General features: G+C 40.3%; 2 protein-coding genes across 2 annotated transcripts; both read right to left on the minus strand.

Moving 5' to 3' along the window:
* Positions 1–724: 724 nt before the first annotated feature.
* On the minus strand, positions 725–9,571 carry selenos (selenoprotein S). Its single transcript, XM_069172902.1, has 6 exons — positions 9,314–9,571; positions 8,569–8,700; positions 7,973–8,079; positions 7,794–7,883; positions 2,946–3,018; positions 725–1,854 (listed from the first exon to the last, which is right to left on the minus strand). Exons 1-6 carry the CDS (start codon positions 9,414–9,416, stop codon positions 1,775–1,777), a joined length of 585 nt encoding a protein of 194 aa, XP_069029003.1. The 5' UTR covers positions 9,417–9,571; the 3' UTR covers positions 725–1,774.
* A 2,186-nt stretch (positions 9,572–11,757) lies between these two features.
* On the minus strand, positions 11,758–17,954 carry snrpa1 (small nuclear ribonucleoprotein polypeptide A'). The gene is made up of 9 exons (XM_069172903.1): positions 17,795–17,954; positions 16,453–16,600; positions 15,435–15,513; positions 15,182–15,228; positions 14,985–15,087; positions 13,828–13,907; positions 13,283–13,358; positions 12,298–12,391; positions 11,758–12,063 (listed from the first exon to the last, which is right to left on the minus strand). Exons 1-9 carry the CDS (start codon positions 17,874–17,876, stop codon positions 11,891–11,893), a joined length of 882 nt encoding a protein of 293 aa, XP_069029004.1. The 5' UTR covers positions 17,877–17,954; the 3' UTR covers positions 11,758–11,890.
* Positions 17,955–24,506: the final 6,552 nt, after the last annotated feature.

Here is a 24,506-nt window from a genome sequence, read left to right on the forward strand (position 1 = left end):
CATCAACCTTTCTCATTTGCTTTGCATTGACCATATATGGGCGCGTTGAAGATGGGATATGAGGCAGATCTATGTCAACACATTTCTAAGTGGATCTGATTAATAGAGAACATTGCTGCAGGTGTGCATGCAGGGTTTTATTAAATCTAATATTTTTTTGAGGTTGTATTAAAGGTCTGCAGAGTCAGAGACATCTTTTAAATCTCTTAAAACAGACTTCTATCAGAGCCTTTGCTGATTTTATTGATCAAGTCTTATTTCTTTTATACTGTTTTAATGTGTTTTTAATGTGTTTTTATGATTGTTTTATATGATCATTGTGTTGTTAAGACTTATTAAAATTCACTTGTTTTGTTTTAATGGCTTATTTCATGTGAAACACTTTGTAACTAGAGGTTAGAAAAGTGCTCTCCAAATAGTTTATTATTATTATTTCCTGTGACACCGCCACTCAGCATCAAAGCCGCCTAAAGAGAGTTTAAACTTTCTTCTACATAATCCAAAATATTCCAGGAAACTTTATTTGTTCATAAGACAACTACATGGAGCAGCTTTAAACTACAACTGAACCTGAGACTTTCAGTCTGGGTGGGTTTTTTAATTGATTCCCTTGTTTTGATGTTGTTTATATGCAAGTTTCTCAGGTCTTTGGTCGTATTGAGGCTTCCTGGATAAATCAAGTTTAAGTACCCTCCCCACCCCCCTCAGATGGACAACTTGAAACTCCTGGTGACAATCTTTATTGCATAAAAAATGTGCATAACAATCGGCAGAACCTCCTTAAATTTTGATATATATATATCAAAATGTTTATAACTACATAACCAGAGTGTGTTATTATGGAATTAAAACGTTGTCCACCTTCTACAACTGCTGCAGTAATATAAACTTTAACGCTATATTGGCACACATTGATAAACACATTGAAGTATATCAGAAAAAAACAAAAAAACACACTGACTGTGAAACTCATCGGCCGGACCGAGCGGTTACGTACCGTTTACAGGAAGGGCTTCATGACAAGCTTTCAAATGCAGCAAACCTGCCCCTGAACAGCATGATTTAAAATCAGCAGATTATTTTTGATGCATAACAGCACAGAGAAGTAAGAAAGTAAACAGTGAAGGGAAAATAAACAGATTAGATGCTATTGATGACGCTTAACTGATGAACACAACGGATCTGTTTTCATCCGGCGTCACCCGACACGGCCTGGTGAGATCAGATCACAAGTGGCCGCCCGTTCACGCCCGTCTGGAGCGAACACGCTCTGTAACACGTGGAAGCCACGTCAAGAAAACATACAAGCAAAGAAGCACAAGAACATGAAACCTGAACCCCCAACGATTCGGGTCAGATTAATCCATTGTTCCAGTGTGTCTGCGCTGCTGTGGATTAAGGCGGGCGGAGCCTCTCTCACAGCCGTTGGTCTGATGTGTAACAGAAAATGACACGAGATAAACTTAAAGGTTAAAAATCGAAACAAGTGGCTCGTGTTTTAAATCACTAAAGAGCTATTTTATAGGGAGCGTGTGCAGTAAAACTCTCCTGTCGGGCCGCTTATGATCCGATCGGGCTCGTTGGTACCGGGTGGAAACGGAGTAAACAGAAGCGAGTAAAAACAAAAAGGAACAGGTGATCAAAGTCTTTAAAAAAAAAAAAAAAGATGTGGGCTCTGCAACATTGTCAGCTTGGTTCAGTCAGCCAGTGTGCGCCTTAGAAGCTGTCAGAGGTCAAAGGTGATAGCGACCAGCGTCTCTGACGTTCTTTAGCCTCATCCGCCGGAGGACGGGCCTCTCCGGCCGGGTCTGTAGGAGCAGCTGCCTCCTCCCTGTCCGTTCAGGGGGTTATAGTCTGAACACACACACACACACACACACACACACACACACACACACACACACACACACACACACACACACACACACACACACACACACACACACACGCGCGCTCACGTGTGGTTAAAGGATTCGGTGGAAACACAGCAGCTCCAATCAGCCCGGATCAATACTCGTGATCGGTACGAGCTATTACAGTTTACTGGTGTTTGTCAATACACTGTTGGTGCAATAATGAAATAGTGCACATTATGAGCACCAGATCGCTGCTCTCTGCTGCTTCTTGCATAACACTGACATGTTTTGATTTCTTATATTTGTATTCTATTTAAATATTTCTATTTTCATTCTTTGATATTTCATTCAAGTTCTTTTTTTTTTTCTTTCTTTTTTTGTAAATATTTATTTATATTTTCTTGTTTCGGTTGGGGAGGACCAGCAAAGTAAGATGTTTATGTGCAGCCTTTTTTTTTATACGTGTGCATATGACAATAAAATTCTCTTAATCTGCGAGTCTCAGTGTAACATTGATGAATAAATGTCTGATCTAACTGATCAGTGATTCAGGGCCACAGCCAAATAAAAAATGCAGAGCAGGAACCAGCTGCATATGATTAAAACTATTTAACCTCCGCTGATACTGAATATTTAATCTTAAATAACTTAATAAATCTTACTTCTTTTTTTTCCACCTGAAAAATTATCCCCAGCAGCTGTTTTTCTTCCCAGACGCTCATGTGGGAATGAATTATTGAATTATTCGGTTCCTTCGTATCGTTCTGTTGTAAAAACTTTACAATGTTCAGTGACCTGAAATAACTTTATTATTGAATTATATTGAATTGAGCTGCAAAGCTGTAAATGAACAACCTCAGGCTCTATGAATAAGATCCACTTTGGCGATTTTGTAAGTCTCCTTACGGTGTTTCCAAATTTGAAAATTCATATTTTTACTTCCACCAAATGAAAAACTGTAAATATAATGTCAGTTAAATAACATTCAGTTAAATAATGTCATCAGTTGTATAATGTTTATGCGGTGTGTGTTGTCCAGGCTGTCAGTATGTTCTGTCGGGCCCAACTCATGTCCTGTGACGTACATACCAGCACTGCGGAGCGGCTTCTTGTCCGTCTTTGGTTTCTGCCCCGTTTGGGATGAGCTGGCCTCGTCGCTGGTCTGCAATGAAACAACATCAATCAGATATTATAGAGACACGCAAACACTCAGAGTGTGTGTGTGTGTGTGTGTGTGTGTGTGTGTGTGTGTGTGTGTGTGTGTGTGTGTGTGTGTGTGTGTGTGTGAGTGTGTGTAGTTCGTTCATATTTACATGCTATAATCAAAATCAGTTTTTACACTCGAGATTTCATGTTTTTTCAGCTCTGATTTTGTTCCAACGACCCAATCGAAAGGCCTCGACCAATCAAATCCCAGATACGGTTGCTCTTCAATCAAACCGTCACAGCTTCCCTGCGGACACATTTGCTGTACTTCTTCTAGGCAGGTTTGTCCCTTTAGTCTAGTTCATCCACTCCTGCTCTCCAGGGTTTTATCATACAGTCTGTTTACAAAAGTGTTCGTAGCTTCAGGTCTGTAAAATGGTTCTGATCCAGAAGTGTCTTCAGCTGCAATACCAGCGAGTGCCACTAGAGGTCGGCTCCAAAAAGCCTCCGGCTCCATAGACTCCCATTCAACTTCTCTCATCAAATCCAAAGTGAATAAAATGTGTACATCAGTTATATCGGTGTTGTTAGCTAAAGTCACTCCTTCTTCTTAGTTTTCTGGAGGTCCATCTGAAAATAATCCCTCTTTCATTAGAAAAGAAGATTCAAAAAGACCTGTTTTTGGGGGGCATGTTGTAATGATAATTATCCATAGCATTATCCGTGTGATACATATATTCTGTTTCATACATATATTCCCCAGATGATGTCATATACTCTTTATGTAACACAAATGTTTTCTTTGTTCTCTATTGCATATGGTTTGACACACAGTGACCTCGACCCTGAAAGCGAATGTTCCCTCAGACGGAGAGAGTTCAACCGAAACCATACAGGATCCCCAAAAGGACCTATTGATCCTGGCTGCAAAATCCGGTGAGATTTGAAATAATATTATTATTATAATTGATCATTTAACATATCTAAGATTTTAATGAAAGAAGTCATTTAATACAACAGACTACTGGGAACCATCTAGCTGTTTCAGTTTTAATATCGTTTTTAATGTTTATGACGGGGGTCATTTGGCGAATGGTGGGCTGAAATAGAAGTATTCAGGGAATACATAAAGTTCTGGGAACTTTTGAAGTTCTGGACAGGATAGTTCAGACGCCTTTCACTCCGATTGTGGCGGAAGGCGAATCAGAGATTCACGGTGACGATTGTCTAAAGAATAACGGGCTGCAGCTAGAGGACCAAAGTTGTCAGATGCACCGTCAGGGTCAAATTTAAAATGGATGAAAAATAAATATGGTCCCCGGTCGGTCAAACCAGCTCCAATATGTATAAATACTGGGCGTTCCCACGCGGTCTACACCGTGACCATCGAGGCGGCGCGCACCTTCATCAAGACAAAGTTTTCAGCCAAAATCAACACATCTGCCATCTGCATATCACGCCAGACTGCTGGAAGTGGTCGACATCCGTAGCTGCATTCCCAGATTCCCTCGGCCCTGGGCGACGGACGTGGCACATGGGAGTCACACGTCCGCGATCAGTTCCTCCGCGGCCAGAACTGAGGAAGAGTGTAGAACTGTCCCGCGTTGGCCTCGATGACAAAAGACCGACCGAGATAAAGCGTTATGCCGTTCACGCTGAACGAAACAAGAAAGAGAAAGAAGGCTGAAAACATGTGAAAGAGCTCCACATGGCCGCCCTCACCCTGTACCACGACCGGGGGCGTGGCCTGCACCAGAGAGGCAGCAGACGTGGCAGATGAAGAAGAAGAGGGCGAGGCGGTTATGACCCAGAACTGTGTTTCCGGTGCCAGCAGCGTGGCCATTGGGCAAAGGACTGGCCCGACCTGGAAGCATTAACCGACCAACCACACGCTGACTGAGAGGGGGAGGACTCTCCTATGAACAGGACTGGTATCGTGATCTTAACGCCCTACAGACGACCCAAATGTGCCGTTTCCTCCCTCGGCAGGCTTTTCAAAAATCTCTTAATATGTTAACTGAAGTTGTCCAATCCTCCACATGCCTCTCTGACTCACCTCCTCCACATCTGGCCCTCAGCCGGGTCCCCGGCTGCTTGTGGGCAGAACACAAGTATGATGTCGGACTGATAAAATCCCTGTCAACCGGTGATCATTACGCCAAAATCAAGCTTCAGACCTTGTAAACAACAATATCCTCTCAAACAGGAAGCTATTGATGGTATCACTCCTGTTTTTAACTCTCTCCTGAAAGCTGCCATTATCAACCCCTGTGATACATCCCCTGCTCGGAAACCCATTTCTGTTGAATCACCCACCATTTACAACTCAGCTCTCTGTGCAGGTCTTGAATCGCTCGTTGTCTGCAGGCTCCAATATACTGCAGTCTGTTGATGATCTGAAGATCTGCTGCCTCACACATGAAGCCCATGAAGCCAGCCTGTCAAAGCTGCAATTTGTCCAACAACAGGCCACATTTTTAGGACAAATTATCACAGCTGAGGGTTTCTACCATTCAAAACATCCCTAAGCCTGACACCAAAAAACAAATGCTCTCATTTTTGGGAATGTGTTCCCGATGAGGCATTTCCACGCCCCCGGCTGCACATCCACCTCCCAGCATGCCGTTTGACCACCTAATGATGGATTTCATTGGGTTAACACCGAGCGAAGGGAAAAAGTACCGTCCGGTTCTGGTAGACATGTCGTCCACATGGGTTGAAGTTTTTCCCACATCCAAGCCAGACAGCGCTTCAGTGGCCAAAGCACTGCTGACAGATTGTTCCCCCCCACTGGGGCATTCCCACCAAAATTAGCAGTGATAATGGCTCACATTTTGTAAATGAAGCTATCACACAGGTTGGTGCTTTTCTAGGCATTGACCTCAGACAACATTGCTCCGACCATCCAGCTAGCGGAGGGGCAGTGGAACGAGAGAACGACACACTAAAAGCTAAATTAGCCAAGTGTTGTTCACAAACAGGTTTGTCCTGGCTGAAGGCACCTGAGGATGAGACTGAGAGCCAGAACAGGACTGAGCCCATTTGAAATCCTGAAATCCACACATGGGCATCAGCCCATTACCGAGACCACTCCCCTCCAGCACACTGTGAAAAGGACAGTCTTAACTACCTGTCAACCTGTCAAATGTTCTCTCCCAAGTGTCCCGAGAGGTGAGGAGGGCTCTTCCGTGCATTATCCGTGCAATACATATATTCTGTTTGATAGATATACCTCTTGATACCTCTTTGCAAAGATAAAAAGACGACAAAGGAATTTGGCGTCAGAACCTATATTTAATTTTCTCACCAAAAATTAGATAAAGAGAAAATCCACGACCGTGTCTGTTTGATTGACAGGCCTGTGGTGCAGTCAGCTTACAGCTATCGGTGGGCGGGACGTAGTATCGTCAGGTTTCCAATCAGATCAGTCAGATCCACCGCTGGCTCCTCCACAGACCTACATTCATGATGCAACATTTAGCTTTCAGTTTAAAAACTAACGGCCTGATTTACTAAGATCTAAAATAACGGTACTAAATTGCGTGTTCCTTCCAAAAGTTTGCAAAAGAAATTTGCACCCGTTTTGCGGGTGATTTACAGAGTAATTGCGTCATTGAAATCAGGTGCAAATCGCTGTATTTAAATGAGGGGTTTGGGTGTTACAGAGATTCCAGTAATGGAAAACAGAGCGACCGCAAAAAGAAAAGGAAATCTGATCCCATTGAAATTAAGAAATATAGATAGAACAAGAACAAAACGCTTTATAGGAGATTATCAACGAGTAAGTAAATACCGTGGGAAAAACAAAAAGGCGAAAATGTCTTAATAAGAAAATGTCGGCAAATAAAAGAGGGACGGTGGATGAGATCCTCTAACAAACAGCGATCAGCAGGTCCAGATCTTTCTGTGATGAGCAGGTGAATTAGTTTCATTCAGTTCCTGGAGGTTTCGTGAACCTGATGAAGCTACCTGTGAATTCTGCAGTACTCATTCAGGATGTGACAGCTGAATAACAGGATTGGTGGGATATCCAAGCAGAGATACACTGGAACCACCCAGAGGCAGCAAAATGCTGAGTCGGCTGTCAATCATCATTCAGTTCATTCAATAACTCAGAAATGTTGTCGCTGGACAAACGATATGTCTGAATAATCTTTGCCTCTGTCTGTAAAACCTCGTTCCCTACGTATTCTTTGGTTTCCTGCGTCTCCTTCACAATAAGAGCAGCCGTCTCTCCTGATGTTCATCTGATTAAAACCTTCAGTCGTACTAAAATACATAACAATCACTTCTCAGTATTTTCCACCTTCAAGCAGAAACGCCCAATATTACATATGATGTAGGCAAACATGCAAAATGGACGTGTTAAATTGCACATTTGAAAGACTCAATCCTCACTGCACGTCGTTAGTAGATCTGCTTGGACATTTCTTTGCGGGTGGTGTGAAGTTTGCACGTGATTTTACACACGCAAACCTTTTAAATCAGGCTCTAAATTGTGTGAACCGTGTTGCAAAGCAACGAACAACAAAAATGGACGCCGCCTTATTATATATTTTTTTAAACCACATTTTACAGTTATTGCAGTTTTTGAGTATTCTGGAGGAAGTGAAGTCAACATGCGTTTCCTATTTACTTTAACACAATCCTGACCGTAACTCCAACACATCCGTGTCTTATGACGCTTGTCCTCACCTGCCAACCTGAACCAGGACCAGTTATCTCCTGGAGAAAGTGTAATTATAAAAAATGCGTCCGTGAAAGTTCCTGCCGACTCAGCGTCACACTCACCCGAGAAAGCTTTGCAGCTCCTTTGTAACTCTTTCCCTGCTGCATACTCTCCCAGAGGTCGATTTTCTGCCTCCTCTTCTCTTCTTCTTGCTGTTCATAAAACACAAGCAAACACCGGTGAGGCCCGACATCATCGCACATCACATCGCACCCGTCCAACACGTCACCTCCGTACGTACCTCTTTCTGTTTCACCCTGAAGATGGCTGCTTTGGCGTCGAGCTCCTCCTGCATCTTTCTCCGAGCTACTTCCATGGCCTCCTGTCTTCTGGACACTAACGCAGCATCTGAGAGAAAAAATAAATTAATAAGGAGATGATTTTACCAGCAGTAGTTTTTTTTTTTTATTGTTTTGATCTCATTGTAAATGAGAATGTAAAACTAGTTTTTCAACTAACAATATTTACGCTGATGAACTCGTTGGATGTCGTTTACAGTTGCACACGGTAATCAAGTTCAGCAGTCTTTTAACCACCAGCATGACGAGGAAGGATCTTCAGCGTACATCCATACGGGATGTTAAGTATCGCGGTATATCGGAAAATTGTTTAAAAACAAACGTTGTTTCCTGGCAAAGCCAATACTCATATTCAGAACTATCAGTGTATGACAAATGCATTAAAACACTGTTGTGTTTATTTATTCTAATGTTTTTCAGTCCCCAAAATGTTCTCATGAAGGACCTGTACGACTTTATGTTTTGCTCATCCCACCTTTGTACCAGGCGGCCTGTATGAACTCAGAAACAACATGTAAACACAAACACTGGTGCTGACCTTGGGCTGTTAGTGGGGGGGGTGGGCGAGGGCTCTGGCTGGATCTCCTTTTGCTGAGCTGCTGGATCAGCAGGTAGACCAGCAGAGACACGACCAACAGGTACCACCCGTACTCGGACAGGAGCTCTCCGACTGCAAAACACATGAAGGGAGATAAAGTAAATATTATATTATAATAAGTCAGGGACTCTTAATGGTAAAAGACCAGGCAGAGAGATGGACTCTATTCTACCGTACAAGCCCAGGAGCTGCTATGTATTTGGCTGTTGAACATGACGCAAATATTTTACACACTTTAAACACACACAATAACGCACAACTCACGTCACTCGTGCTGCCAAATATTAACACATTAACTCAGAGCATTCTGGGAAATTATCCATCCCACCACTCTACAATATGAAGTAACAAGAAAATGATGTTAAATGACGCATGTTTTACACTTCATACCTCAAATATGACATGGACACAATGGAAACACACATTTAAAAATGTTTTAAATAAAATAATATGCGATTTATTTATGACTATGTATAATTGACTAGAATTGTTTTTTTGCACGAGCTAACCATCTCAACACATTGTTGTCACGCAGCAAGAGAAGTTGAACACTAATACAAGACCTTATAATATCATAACAGTTTGCTCAACGTCCTTATGGCCATTTTTTACTTAAACCCAGAAGTAACGTCAGCCCGACCGTTAAACCGTTAATAACCGGGTCCGTGTTGTGGTGGTAAATTACCGGTTAGAGTTACGGAACTCAGATCCTGGTTCTTGAGAGGCGTCTTCACCACGTAGGTGTGGTCATCGTCACCTACGTCTGTAATCTCCACATCATCATCCATTTCAGATTTTAAACAAACGTTGTCTGTTTTTAAGGCACGAAAAAGAATCGTGTTCGCTGCTAGACAGGAAATGTATTCGGCTCCTGGAGTTATGTGTCGCGGTTGGGACTTCTTCCTGAGTCAGGCATTCGGCTGCTACTGGATTGCATCAGCGGGGAAGGAGGCCCTCTGTGATTGGTTGTTACCGTATGGGCAGGGTTAAAGATAAGAGTTAGGATTGGTGATAGCTTTAGGGGGCCAGATGATTGACAGAAAAGCAACCAATCACAGTAGCGGAGTGTCCTTTACCGCCAACTGATCCAATCTAGCACAATCCCTGCTAAAAGTAGCTAGCTAAAATGCAGATCGTTGACGTGTTAATAACATGACGCCTTTTACGTAGGCGGTGCGTCACAACGTGTCTGCCGTTTTTCTTTTTTTAACTCAACTTTATTGAACTTTTTTTGTTGAGTTTTATTTGGACAGGCAGAAAATAAGAAAAAAAAAATATAAATTCAATAAAAGTAATAAAAGAAAGGAGATCTAGGAGTTCTCTTCAAGGTCTTCCGAAAGTCTGTAGTTTCAGAGGATTCTTCTTCTCCATGCTTTTTAGAAACAAAATACAAGAAAAAAACAAAAAAACAAAAAAACAAGCACAGTTCCCTGTGAAAGGTGTAAAAGCTTGAATGCGTTTTTTTGAATTTGTTGGAATTGTTTTACCAAGAATAATGATTGTATTAAATATGGTTGTGTCATCAGCCAGTTACCTGATTACCAGCTGTTTATCCAAAGTCTGTGATTTATTATAAGAATGGAGAGCATTTCTGCAGCTGCGATGGAAATCAAGGTTAAAATTGGACAAGCTGGTTTAATCCTATTATCAATTGAAAACCTTGGAGACATTCCTCAGACTGTGCTGTTAGTATCCTTATAGTCTTTTAATTACATATAGAAAGTTAAATTAATCAAAACGATTCTAAAGTACACAATTTATGTTAATCGTATCAAAGGCTTTAAAAATGTGTCAATCAAACAGTTATAATCCAATAAGTCGTTTATAGGTATGAATGGAACATCCTTTTATAAAGCCTGACTGTGTATCTGAAATAATTTGCTTTTTTTTTTTTTATCCTTTAGCATCAATGAGTTAAACATTTAAAATCTTTATTGAGCATTCTGTGTCTAAGGTGGTCAATTAATTTGTTATCTTTGCTAGGTTTTGAAATAACAGTGATGATTCCTTGTTTCATGGTTGTTAGAGGAGTGATCTATCTCTCTATTCCTTTTAACATGTGGATGATAAAGTCTTTGAGAGGTTCCCAGAAGTGCCTGAAGAAGTTAGCTGTTAGACTTCATACATACTAACATCTGCATCAAATACACTTTTAAAGGTCTCATCCACTTCAGAGATGCGTTCTTTAATGTGCTCAAAGAAAGTAAAGTCGAATAAGAGACGGAGTAAAGTTTCCTTTTGAGCAGTGACTTCACAGCATTTAAATTCTTGTTTCTTTTTTTCCAATCTACAAAAGTAAACTGAGCTACTTTATACATTTTTATCGTGAGCTTATTCTCCTTTGGTTTTATTAATATAGACTTTGTGGAGGGAGATTTTGTCTAAGGGGGTTTAAAGTCTGAGCTTCGGCTAAGCCACTCGAGGACAGTCACAAAAACGTGTCCTGAAGTCACTCCGGCATCTTTCTCAGCTGTACTTTGAGCTCTGAAATGCAGTGGCTGAATTTCTGTTGCATACAAATGGAGCACATTCCAGTGAAGCAGTAACCTTCACGACCAAGTTCTCCAAGTGAAGTCGTCTGATCAACATCAGCACCGGCGTTACAAATAGTTTTCAAAACCACTGAGTTCGTGCTCATTTGCAAATTTACAGTGGAGCCAATATAAATTCTATAATCCAGTTAAGTCCAGAGTCAGGAAACAGGCCAGTAGCATCTCTGCAGACCCATCCCGCCCTGGACACCCGCTGTTCCAGCTGCTCCCCTCTGGGGGGCACTACAGAGCAAAACAACCAGAAACAAGAACAGGTTTTATCCACAGGCTGTCAATCAACACCCAACAGCATCAGCACCATCTGCAGGAGGTCCAATTGCACCATTGTTTAGGTGTATAGATATATATACTGCATCATCCCAAACTGTATTTTTGTGTGTGTGTATTTAATCATTGGTCTTACTTTTTCAAAAAAGATCTATTTTTCCTCTTATTTTTATTGTATAGGTATTTGTATTTTTTTTTCTTTCTGTACATGAAGTGTTGTGAAAGTTAGGACCTGTTTGCACCTTCATCAACATTTTTTTTTTTTGTCCTCTGGAAATTTAATCTTAAAGAAACTGGTCCCACTCAACAGTATGAGAAATCAGTTTAATGTCATTTTAATGAATTTGACAAATTACAACAGTCCAGGTGAAACATGAGAGATCTAGAAGTAAAAAAACAAAAACAAAAAAAACAAAGAAATAACAAGAATGCAGTTGGCATACTCAGGAGCCATTAACATGTGGCTCTTCATCCATAACTTCATCATCCTGCCGCTCATCCATCTGTTCTTGGTCCATATGTTCCTCCATCTGTGCAGTGCCACCCTCTTCTTCTTCCCCCTCCTCCTCTTCCTCTTCTTCCTCTTCCTCCTCCTCCTCAACCATCACATCGGTTCCTGATTTCACAAATTAAAACATTCATCCATCCATAAAGAGAAAGGCTGCTTTTATCTTATAATGTTAGTTTTAATACCACCAGCATCCATTCAGGAGCTGCTTCTGTAATGTAAATTTTTTCCCTACATTTTACAAACTCTCCCGGCCAAATGTTTTCCTAAAACAAACAAATACGGGAAATCGTGCGTGAAGAACTCTGGAGTTTCCGGAACAGTGTTTGGTTTGACGCTGACCTTGTGTGAGATCCCGGCCGGGGATCTGACCGGCCTGCAGCATCCCTTTCAACCTCTCCACCTCCGCCAACGACGAGGCATTAGCGATTGCGTTCTGAAACACAAACACCAGCTGACATATAATAAACAAAAAACAACAACTCTATTCTCAGTTATCACTTTACATCCTGCAGATCGGATGGAAAACGTGAATGTTCATCAGGTTCATTTCAGGACGTCAATCGTGCTTCGACTCCACTGTGGTTTAATTAATCAATATTACAGGAGAGGGTGATGCTTTAATTTGATTATTAAAGACATTGATGCGGTCAGGACCGATTACACAAGTTACCAACTAAATATAATATGTAATTTAAATGTTTTCATATATTGGGAGCAATTCACTGTCAAAATATTAAACTTTTTGTGGGTGTGATCTGTTTCCATGGCAACACATGAGGTATGACTAACAACTGGAAAACAATCAGTCACGTTAGTAGACTCTTATGTAACGTATGTAATGTTTACTACTCCAGGAAGTAGTCAGACCCATAACAACCACCTAGCAACAGAGAGGATTTTTAGTCTCCACCTGAATAAATACAGAACACTAAATTGATCAGCTAGCTCAGTCTGGTTGGAACAAAGATATCTGATGAACAAAGATATCTGATGAACAAAGATATCCATGGACTCATGTGTTTTTAACATTTTAGCTCCGTGTCATGTGTTCAAACCAAACGGGTCCAGCTAGCCGCCGCTAGGATTGTAAGTGCGTGACTATCTGTGGTGTTACGGTACGGGTGCTCGGAGCGACCAAAAAGGACCAAAAGAGACCCAACTTCACCAAATGGGTCATTTAATAGAACTATAACAAGTAGAAACTACATTATATTACATATTATATGAAACTCTATTCTAATCATATACCCGACATCCACTCTTTCATTACGTATCATCGCTATCAACTGTCAAAAAGACATATAAGAAAAACCAACAACTGAACCTTGATAGCTTCCACGTCTGCTTGAGAAGGTCCCGCCTTCTTCTTCTCAGGCTGCGCTGGCACTCCAGGAGTGAATCTGAAAGGAGCACAGTGCCGTTCAGACGTCACACTCACACACACACTTCTGTGACCTCTCAGACCAGCGTAGTAAATCATGTGTAGTATCTTTTCTTGAGTCAAATAAACTGATCCATCGTCCAAAGACAGCAGTCCTGAGAAACACTGTGGTGAGTTTCTGGCTTCAGGTTTTAGTTTGTTGAAATTTGAGGCCCATTTAAAGAAATTATGTTTTGTTTTTTGTTTTTTTTAACAATTTGCTAAGACAAAAACAAATCTGTCTTTTTGTGCAGATCCCATATGTTTACATGGTTTTGTTACATTTTCTTGTGGAATTTTGAATATCTGCATTTAGCCAACAGAAATATGCCAGATCATCTGTATCCGTTTATCGATCACCGTTTGTATTCTGGTGACGACGGTGTTTGTTGTGAGCCAGGATCCAGTGATTCTGAGAAGCTGCTGTCCAACGTGGACCTTCGTCTTACGTTTTCGTTCGCTTGGCAATATCCTTTGCAAGTTGAGCACCCCGTTTGCCCTTGAACATTTTCTCCGCCTCCTGGCGTTCCTACGATATCACACAGTTGAGGTGAAAAACCCTGGTTAATGACAGACTGCAGCTTCAACCCATGCTGAGCAAGAAGAGGCAGGAAAAGGAGCATTTCAACCACTTCGGATTTTCAGCACGACGCGTTGATGATGAATCTGCCACCATGACGTCCGTACAGCTGATTTAGCTTCACATCTTCAACACGTATGATCTACGACTCATTCCTCATGAAAAGGGGCTGCAGAATTAGTCGGATTAAAATTTCAATCATGCCTCTACGTGATGTCATTTCGAAATGACATTTTATCTGCCAGTTTCATTTGGGACATCAGCTGCATTAAATAAAATAAGCGCTTCTACGTTGTCCATCAGCTAATGACAAGACAGCGTTCATACATGTGACGAGAGCAGCAGTAAACTAAATATAAAATAATATTAAAAAAGTAACTTATGTTTTATTATAATCCATAATAGTCGTATCTTCCTGATACAATTGGTCTGAAATGCATGTTTCCCTAATAAATGTTAGTATTTACACTATATTATTATTATTAATAATAATTTAAATATAATGTCTTTGATGTGTTTTTACTACTTGAATGTTTTAAATTTGGGGTGGAAAGTTCACCTTTAAAGTTCAAAGTTGATCAAATAAATTACGTGCCAATAAAACCATTTGATTCCTATCAAAGTCCGTTTTAAAGTAGCATTTCTGAGTATTATGGGATGCCGAAAAGTAACATGGCCTGATTTATTTCAGCTTAGATTGTTCTAAAATGTATGAATTTCACACAGCTGAGGAAAACCGAGGCAGAGCATGCGCTGATGAAACTGTGTGGATAAAATCAGTGTGGGTGCAGCAGTGCATCATGGGAGGTGAACACGACTCTCTGTGGGCAGACTAAACATGCCATAACAACGGTTCTGTATAAGGCACCGTCATTGCTTTTTGTCGAGTTTTCTTCCAAATTACGTAAATGAGAGAAATGAACATGATTATTTTGAATTGAAGAAACGGTGAGAGGATGGTGACGTTGTTCAGAGGCGCTGAAGACACATTACAGGAGACGTAACTGGGAATCAGGAAGCACTTACCTTGAGCTTCACCTTCTGAAAATCAAGCACGCGGATCTGTGGGATTTTGTTGATGACGTAGAGCCTATAGTGCTTCTTGTTTGTCACTGGATTCCTTAACAAACTACAATTTCAATGATTATTAAAACATATGAAAGACCATGTTTCAGTGACATACAGAACAGTTACAAAAGCAGTTTATCTTTTAATATTCATACCTGAGAAGATTCAATGACTTTACAGTAGCGAGAGGGTCCAAGTCACCCTGCAAAGGAAAAGAGCAATGATTCACTAAAACACACATATATGCACACACATAAAAACAATTTTTTTTTTTTGCTTGAATTTGTGTGAATTACTGGGATTTCCTGGAGGGACGGACATTAACTCTGAATTAAAAAGGGACATCAGACTGAACAGAATGACTATTTTTCTGAGTGTAAATCAGTAAAATGTGTTAAATGTACTCACCAGATCCTGAATGTTGTTGTTTGTGAGAACCAGTTCTGTCAGACAGGTCAGCGACTGCTCCAGATTCTCACCGATACGACTGGAGACACAAGTTAACAGCAAGTTAAACAAAAACAGCTTCTTTAGTTTCCTCATGAAACAAAACAACAACAAAAAACGGGGCTCATCGCGTCCAGATGAAAATGGCAGAATATAAAAAAATAGGATGTGCTGCATAAGATAAAAGACACCAAAACTACACACCTAAGAAGTTACAACATCATCACAATCACTTTTCAAACCAACTATATGTTGCATGTGCTGAAGTCAGTAGACCAGCGGCTTCTCTGGCACTGAGGAACATCTGTAAATTACAGCTGTAGAAAATAACCTGCGTTATACTCTCTCTTGGAGCTGTATTTCATGGTGCTTTGCAAAAACATATCCAAGAAGAGATCAAAAGTGGGGCTCCATTTTATCAGACTTCATGTAAACAATGTCGGTAAACTGCTTTGAGCGTATAAAAATGGCAAAAATAAATTTTGATTTGCTTTTTGGTAATAATGGAAAATGTTCGAGAGCCAGGACTGAAGTCAAGGTATCGGTTACCAACACCAAACCCCAGTGCACTATTTATATATATTCAAGACACTAAACTAAGGCATTAATCCGTATGACAGAAATGAAGAAGTCATAGTCTGATGCAAAATTATATCAGGAGGAAACATAATCCCATAAAGACTTGATGGAAAGTTTTGCTTTTAACAGTTTCAGTCATAAATATAAAGGACTCCCAACTTAGACTTTGTGTGCCTCAGAAAATGAGTTTTGTATTTTTATTTTACACACCATAGATGATGTCACAGAGCTGACAAGATCCAGGAACAGCAGATTGAGTTGAAAATATTCTGTAATTATAACCCTTAAATCTGTTTTGGGCTCCACAGAAAGCACCGACACGCCTCCATTAATTTAATCCTTCAACATCCTGGATTTTTCCCCGTTCCAGACATGGGAGGGTGTTGCAGGTTTAACTCACCAGATTCTGTTGTTGTTCATCAACAATGTTTTCAGCCGTTTGAGCAAAGGGAAGCCGTCCAGTTTCCGGACTTCATTATCAGAGAAGTCGATGGTGTCGAACTGGTCCAGAGTTGCTCCGAGATTCTCGAGCACCGGGATTTTATAACCTGGGAGAATAAAGGAATATGAATGCATGCGAGTACTTATATAGAGTTCTTATAAGAACAGATTCAAATGCATCAAATTAAACACGCGTGTTCTCTCCTCTCGGTTCTGGTTAAAACTCAAGCTGCAGAGTTTCGGATGAACTGAAGTCTCTGTTGTTTTCTTTGGTCGGCCGGTAAAAAGTGCATCACAGTAGAAATGGAGCCATGAATTTTGACTGTCACATCTCACCATTACATCTAATTTTCCCTCATAGTTTACGTGGGAATTGTTGAATTGTTAGGTTTCTCTGTATAATGTTGTAAAGTTCTGCTGTCAGGACTTCAATGTGTTAAGTGCCATGAAATAACCTGTGTTTTGATTTGGTGCTATATAAATAAAATTGAATTCGAATCAACTTTTCGGCATCTGTTTGATTTATGTGTCTATATATATCAGATTTGTTTAATGTTTCAATCACGGTTCTTAATTGTTTTTAAATGTTTTCTTTTGCCTGATGTTTTGATGTTTTTAATGGTTTTATGTGAAGCACTTTGAATTACCTTGTTGTTGAAATGTGCTCCACAAATAAACTTGCCTTGTTTTATAACCTTGTTTGTTTCCTAGGTGGAAAATTAATGTTAAAATTAAGTTAATGTGGGCCTTGAAACTTAGATCCGAGTCCAAGATCACACCAAAACTAGTTGCACACACCTTTTACAGTTCCCTTGTTTAATTCAATTTCATTCTATTTTATTTGTATATACTGTGCATTTTTAATTTTTTAAATACTTTTACTAACACTATTTTTATTCTGAATTTGTATAGCTTTTGCTGTATCTTCATGCTGCTGTAATGTAAATATTTCCCCTTGCGAGATCGATAAAGTATATCTATCTATTAATTAATCAAAAAATTTAATAAAAACAAAAAAGAGCTTGATGATTGACACCTCCCCCTCCGGTAATATTATCTTTTTACGAAACACTATGGTGACGTCAGCAAACAATGTTGCAGCTACAACCTTCAACAGTGAAACAACGTAGTCCAAAATAAAAAATTTAAAAAAAGCTATTTTACTGTTCATATCAGGAAGTACGAACACGATCCAGTTCAGGTGTTTTTGAATGGAGTTTGGACCGAGGCCCGCGTAAATCAAGCTAACTTTAACACGCGCACACGCAACAAAATGCTCTCGTGACAGAAGTTCCGCTCACCTCTCAGGTCCAGCTCTCTGTCTCTCACCGGGTTCGTGTACTGAGCCGCCTGCTCGATAAGTTCCGCTGACAATTTCACCATTTTCACAAGAGCAAAAGTTACCACGTTAGTGACTGAAGCAAAACGTTCAACGATGTGTGCAAGACCGCATCACGCTGCCCGGAACAAAGGCTTTTTTTTTCTTCTTTTTTTTAATATATATATATTTCTTATAGTGGCTTTACTTTATTGCAGCGCCCCCGAGCGGATGGAGGACAACACTGCAGGAAGCCCTCGGCTTTACTCTTGTTCAATAAGCTGCGCGGTATAGAAATCGTGTTAAAATGTGACTTTGAAATTTCTAAACTGCCAATCAAACACTGCCTTTCACCAACAAGTGCTGTTATACTGGGAAATGATTTATAAGCATAACTTTAGCCCTCATAATTTGTGTCTGAATGTGATCTAATTAAAAAAAAGAAAGAAAAAAAAAAGAAATAGATCATTTATGCTCACAAATGCACAAAAATGCAAAGAGCAAAAATCCTACAGTATATATGTCATACAAACAGGTGGGATGGTACTCTACCAAACTGAAGGGAGTATCATTGCATGTTGTTAATTCACTATGAAGCTGAACTATAAAGTGCCTACAATGTCAGGTAACAGAACATTTCTAAATTGGCTGGAAAACAAAGTGGTGAGTCAGTTTTTACTTGAGGACTCTTTCAAGTGAGACAATGACAGTAATGCCTTAAACCAAGATATGTCCAAATGTGGTGAATCCCTGGGAATCATTACTTTGGATCTAAAATACACAGTTTAAAAACACAGTTTGGCTTTTTTACTCAACTTGCACAACACATTCAGAACAGAGTTTGTCATTGTTCTGTTGAAATAAACAAGAGATTCCCTGAAACGGAAGTGTCCTGGAAGTCAGCATTTATTGCTCCAAAACCTTTATATATTGTTTAGCATTAATGGCCATGTGTACTAATGCACCCCAAAAGCATCACGGATGCTGGCTTTTGCACTGTGCGCTGATGAATGGTCCCTCTCCTCTTTAGCCTACAGGATGTAGCGTCCAAGATTTCTAGAAATAATCTCAGATTGTGATCCATCAGACCTCAGGACAGTTTTCCACTTCACCTCAGTCGTTCTTCAATGATCTCGGTCCAAAGAAGGCGGCAGTGTTTCTGGATCATGTTTCTATCTGGTTTCTTCTTTGGAGAGTTTTAACCTGCATTTGTGGACGCAGCGATGAACTATGTCCACAGACAATAGATTACCGAAGTGTTCCTCAGCTTGTGCAACTCAGAGTTGCACCGGATGTCGGCCGTGAACAGTGTGAACAGGAACGGTGCTAGAACAGTTCCCTGTTGTCCCCAGTGCTGCTTAACGTGTCCCAGAGACACAGTTCAGTCTGTAACCCAGGAAGTGAAAAAGGGATCCATCTCTTCAAGCTTCTCTTTAACTATGGAGGCGTTGAATGGTGTGAAAGGCACTTGAAAAATCAAAGAACATGATCCTCACATGTCCATCTGACTCATCCAGGTTCACGTACCCTTTAAAACGTATTGTCAGTTTTGTAAAGGCTGAAAGAGGACCAGAGCTTTTTTCTTTTTATCAGCAATTGAATTGCAATTCATTTGTGCTCAATCTGAGTGACTTTTATGTTTTAGGGCTGCTGCGTCAAGATGCATGCCACCGGCCTGATTCACACTTCAATAGACAGGAGTCAGTTTTATTTTCTAGAGGATTAACTGAATTGTAAGGTTGCATTAAAAATACAATCTTTTTTTTAATTCTTTATGTAGGGGATTAAATAGATAAGAGATAAGATAAATCAGACTTTATTAATCCCACGGTGGAGAAATTTAGTCATCACAGCAGAATAGAAACACAGTTTGGAAAAAAAAAAGGTGCACACAATAAGAAAAAATTACAAATACAATCAAATCAGATAGATACAAATATTTTTTTTTAAAAAGTAAGACCATTGAATAAATACACACACAAATTATACATAAAAAAAAATAAAAATAAAATACGAGGTACATCCACCAAACCTGCCTGTGGGCTTTGGTCTGTTCACTAAAGCATTTAAAATAGCCGCCTGCCATCATTAAAACTGCACTGCATGGGCCCATCGTTACCACGGTGAAACACGAACATGACAAATTGGTGCCAGTATGTAAAACAGCCCCTTTATGCCGCACCAAAATGCAACCGGTCTACAAATAGGACCCTCGGTGCTTGTGTGTCAAGCTGCCTCAACCGTGACCTGCGGTAACCCTCCACATTCAGCCGCAGACGACCAAACAAGCATCTGTGGTCGACACCCATCACCTCCTTCTGGTCAACCATCGCCTGCACGCGTACACGTGCACTGAAGCCACATCCTGCTCCCGGCTCACTTCCCATCACTGAAGCGATGACGGAGAAGCCAAACATGGCGCTCTCAGCACGTAAACACTCGTTAACACCACTAGAGTTACAAAGTGAATTTGGGCGAGGCGGTACCACACTGCACACATCTCCAAGTCACATCTCCGAGAACATTTACTCATCGGAGTCTCGGTAAACATGGATGTTTACTTAGTTTAACATTTATCCAACTGCACACGTGAAGGAAATATTGTCATGACTTACAACACCAAAGAGCGAGTCCTCAGAGTGCAGAGAAAAAAGACTTCATCAGTATACTTCAACAGTTGACATGAACAAAATCCCACATTAACTGAAAAAGAGTAATGTAAGCAAATTTTAGGTTTTCAAGCCACATTTTTGAAAGCAATATGTGACTGTAAATCACAAAATTGCAAATGAAATGTTCTTGTTGATTTATGACCTGCCACAAAATGTTAGCTTGTGGCTTAAGTGGAGGAAAATTTGAAAATGTAGAGAAGAAGTACTTTATCGTCTTATTAAAAATCCAGCACTCGCCAGCCAAGCAGGGGTTCCTCTTTCTTAACCTCTTCTGCTCATAAAGTACTTCACTGCACCTTCACTGCTGTCAAAGAGAGCTCCATGTTAAAACCAGAATTAGCCCAGTTAGTTAATTTGATTAATTTTAATTTCCTGATAGCATGAAAACAAAAAGTTACTACGTTGCTATTTTTGAACAATGATTTCATCATGATGATACTTATACATAAAAATGAATGCCAACACAGAAAGACAGACAACCTATCTGACATCTATTGGAATCACACCAATTTAAAATCACACATTTACCCTGACACATATGTCTTTGGACAGCGGGAGGAAGCTGGGTCACCCAGAGGAAACCTTGGGGAAACATTATTTATGAGTGTCAACAGAGGTCATTGTACTGCGTGACAGATTGTTTCTTTTACACGTGACAGTAACGTTTGCCTACCAGCAGTTTCACACCAACAATCTTTTGGTTCAAACCTGTAAGGCGATGCTGCCAAACACTGCAGCACCGTGTTGCCCCCAGAAGAGAACCAGAACAATGAAACAAGCAAGTTTCCTACGATAAACTGATGATATAGCACCCTGCATTTTCCTTATGTCTCTCTTCGCTCACATTTCCTCTCTGTTTACATTTCATTAACCGTATAAATGAAATAAAAAAAATTAAATAATAATTTAAAGAAAAAGAGTGGCAAAGAGGTTTAAATTTATGGAGTTTTGTTGAGGATGATGTTGGAAGAATATAATTTGTTGTTTTGAGTTGAAACATGAGATTAAACATTGAGATGGAATATTGTAGGTTATATTACTGGCTGTAATGTTGTATTGCTTGCATTTACTGACATTTATTTCAAAAGTAAGTAAACTCGTGGATGCCGTCAGATTGAGAGAAGTAGTGCAATTTGTTTTATTTTGATCGATTTTAAGAGTAAATTTATAAATAGTCCCCCGTCGCAGGATGGAGATAATGTGTAGTTTCTTACAAACTAACTAAAACCATTTTGTTAATGAAAAATGAAAATACACATTGATCACCATCCTTCAGAATACTGTACTGAATTCACTGATTTCTGACTAATCATGCATTATACATAAAGCCAGCTGCCAGATTTAGTTGCTTCCAGTCTGACATGCTCTGTCTTCACCAATAGACTCTGAGTCCACGTATACCGCAGACATAAAATAATCTGTTGAGTATTACTGTATATTAACACGAAGGGCACCTCCATTCCTACTTGCGCCAATTTGAAAATGTTGTGGCTCAACGTGAACCTGGCTGGAACAAGATGCTGGAACGAGGCGTGTCGGTCCAGATGCTCCCGTGCAGTGAAAGTTTGGTGGTAATTCTGAGGAGAAAGTTGCGCCTGCACCTCCGCCGGTTCAACCGGGTCTATTTTCATGGTTTCAGTGGGAAAAGCACACCTGGACAGACCAATCACCAGTCCTACAGACAGGTTTGGTGGATGTCATGCGTATATATAATATAATCCTGCTCACATAAATAATTAAAACCAGCTATTTTGAATGCAACATTCCGATTCAGTTGATCATATAAAAAAATGAAGAGACTCTTCGATTAAATTGGATGTGAATGAAGCAGTTGGTGTGCATCATGACACAGTAGCTCATCTCAGCCATGAAATATAGAAGGCACTTGGTGTGGCAACAGATGAACTGCAATGAAGGTACACATAAAGGGGAAACAATTCAAAAAGCTTTTCATCTTCTCATCTGGTTCAGTAATCAGTCCGTCGTGTAAGATAACCGAGTGTTTTGGTGTTTTTCAAATGTTTTTGCGTTTTGTGAAATGTTTTTGCGTTTTGTGAAATGTTTTTGCAGTTTGTGAAATGTTTTTGCGTTTTATGAAATGTTTTTGCGTTTTGTGAAATGTTTTTGCATTTTGTGAAATGTTTTTGCATTTGACCTTCAGGGCCACTGTAGATTTCACTATATTGGTAGTTTTCTTTGTTCACTTTGATATTTCATCAAAACTGGTGTTTGGCATCTTTAAGATTTAAGTTTTTGTTTGGCCTTTCGTCTTATATCATTGAACCACTTCCTACCATTTAGTTACCTCTTTAAAATCATCAGCCTGTGGACCATGAATTTGGTGATTACGAGCCTGAAACTATCAGACGACTATTAGAGGAATGAGAGGCGCTTATTTGATTGGCCACGATTAAAGTCACCTTCTAATTATCTATTCCACCAAATTTACCGCTGCACCACAGATGCGCTTACGTTTGTGTTGACCAAAAACAAGTTAGCCACACCTACTTGTGCCCCCGGTGCACCTGCGCTGCTTTTAGATGGAAGAAAATAGGGCCCTAAGCCTCACAGCTTCACCAGGTAATAACAGACCACAGCATACTTGATGCTTTTGGTTGCTGATACGACAGGAAGGATGCCGGCCTAACTGAAACTCAGAGATTCACTTGCTTCTTGCCGTGTTGCATCACCCGAGCTGAGCCGAGTAAAGCCCAGCATCCTCTGGTCTGCCACCAACTGTGCACTGAATGCTCTCATTTCAGCAAATAAATATCAGGAGAGGATGAAAGACAGATCTCCAAGGTTAAGTCACACCATTCTGGCGTTGTAGAACAAAGAAAACAAAAAAATCCTACACAAAAGGAATGAACTTTGTTGAAAACATAATCATATATATAAAAAAAAAAACCTCTTGTGACTGTGAACAGCTGACAGTACAAACCAAAGCTTCCACACAGATCTGCAGGACTTCAACCTCTCAGTAGGAATCAGAATTTATCACATATTTAGTAACAACTTGACATTTTCTGCACTGACGCAGTTGAATAATGGCATACAAACCCCTGACCATCCTTTAAAGCAGGGGTGTCAAACTCATTTTAGTTAAGGGGCCACATACTGCCCACTTTCATCTCAAGTGGGCCAGACCAGTAAATTCATAGCATAGTAACGCATACATAACTACAATATTTCTCTATGTTTAAATCATTGGTGAAGGTTTTTGGATGATAAGGTCTTTCTACAATAAACTAGAAACATAAAGACCAAAAACTCAGACATCAGCCCACTGTTTATCTGCCTTGGCTCTCCTCTGCAGATTCCCTAGCAGCGAGCGCTGCTGCCTGTGGCAACGAGCGCTGCTGCCTGTGGCAACGAGCGCTTCTGCCTGTGGCAACGAGCGCTTCTGCCTCCGGAGCAGACATCGCATTTATGCTGTTTTTGAAGCAATTACTGGATCGATTAAAAAAATTACAAAATGTTTGTACTCATAAACCTCCATATTCTCATAGAAATGCAATTTATGTCTTTCTGTAATTTTCACACTAAGCAAAGTCATCTGGCGGGCCGAGCTGGACCCCCTGGCGGGCCAGATTCGGCCCGCGGGCCGTATGTTTGACACCCCTGCTTTAAAGCTTTATTGACACAACTCAAACAGTGTAGTCAGTAACACAGAGCAGAGTTTATTAAAGTAGCACCACAGGATGCAGATCCTGGATTAATTAAACTGAGTCACTGTGGCTTATTTACGCAGGCTTTGCACATCAATACGAGCTTCTCCGCCTTAGAGCAACACACGTTGTGTTTACATCTGAACAATGTGCCATATTGTCTTCACTTTCCAAAGTGATGGGTGTGGACCCCCCCACATATCAATATGTCTCATGAATTGAATAACCCATAGATAGTGAATCCAGTATTAAATTGGATTTCATGTCTTTATCGAGACTCAAGGAAATATTGTGTCTTTATAGTCACTGCTGGTGTTGGCTTCTTTTTTGTACATAATCTAACATAATGTTTTTT

The sequence above is a fragment of the Embiotoca jacksoni genome, unplaced genomic scaffold (assembly GCF_022577435.1).
Source record: "Embiotoca jacksoni isolate LCO1_2020_lvr unplaced genomic scaffold, fEmbJac1.0.p SCAF_56, whole genome shotgun sequence".
NCBI classification, from domain to species: Eukaryota; Metazoa; Chordata; class Actinopteri; family Embiotocidae; genus Embiotoca; species Embiotoca jacksoni.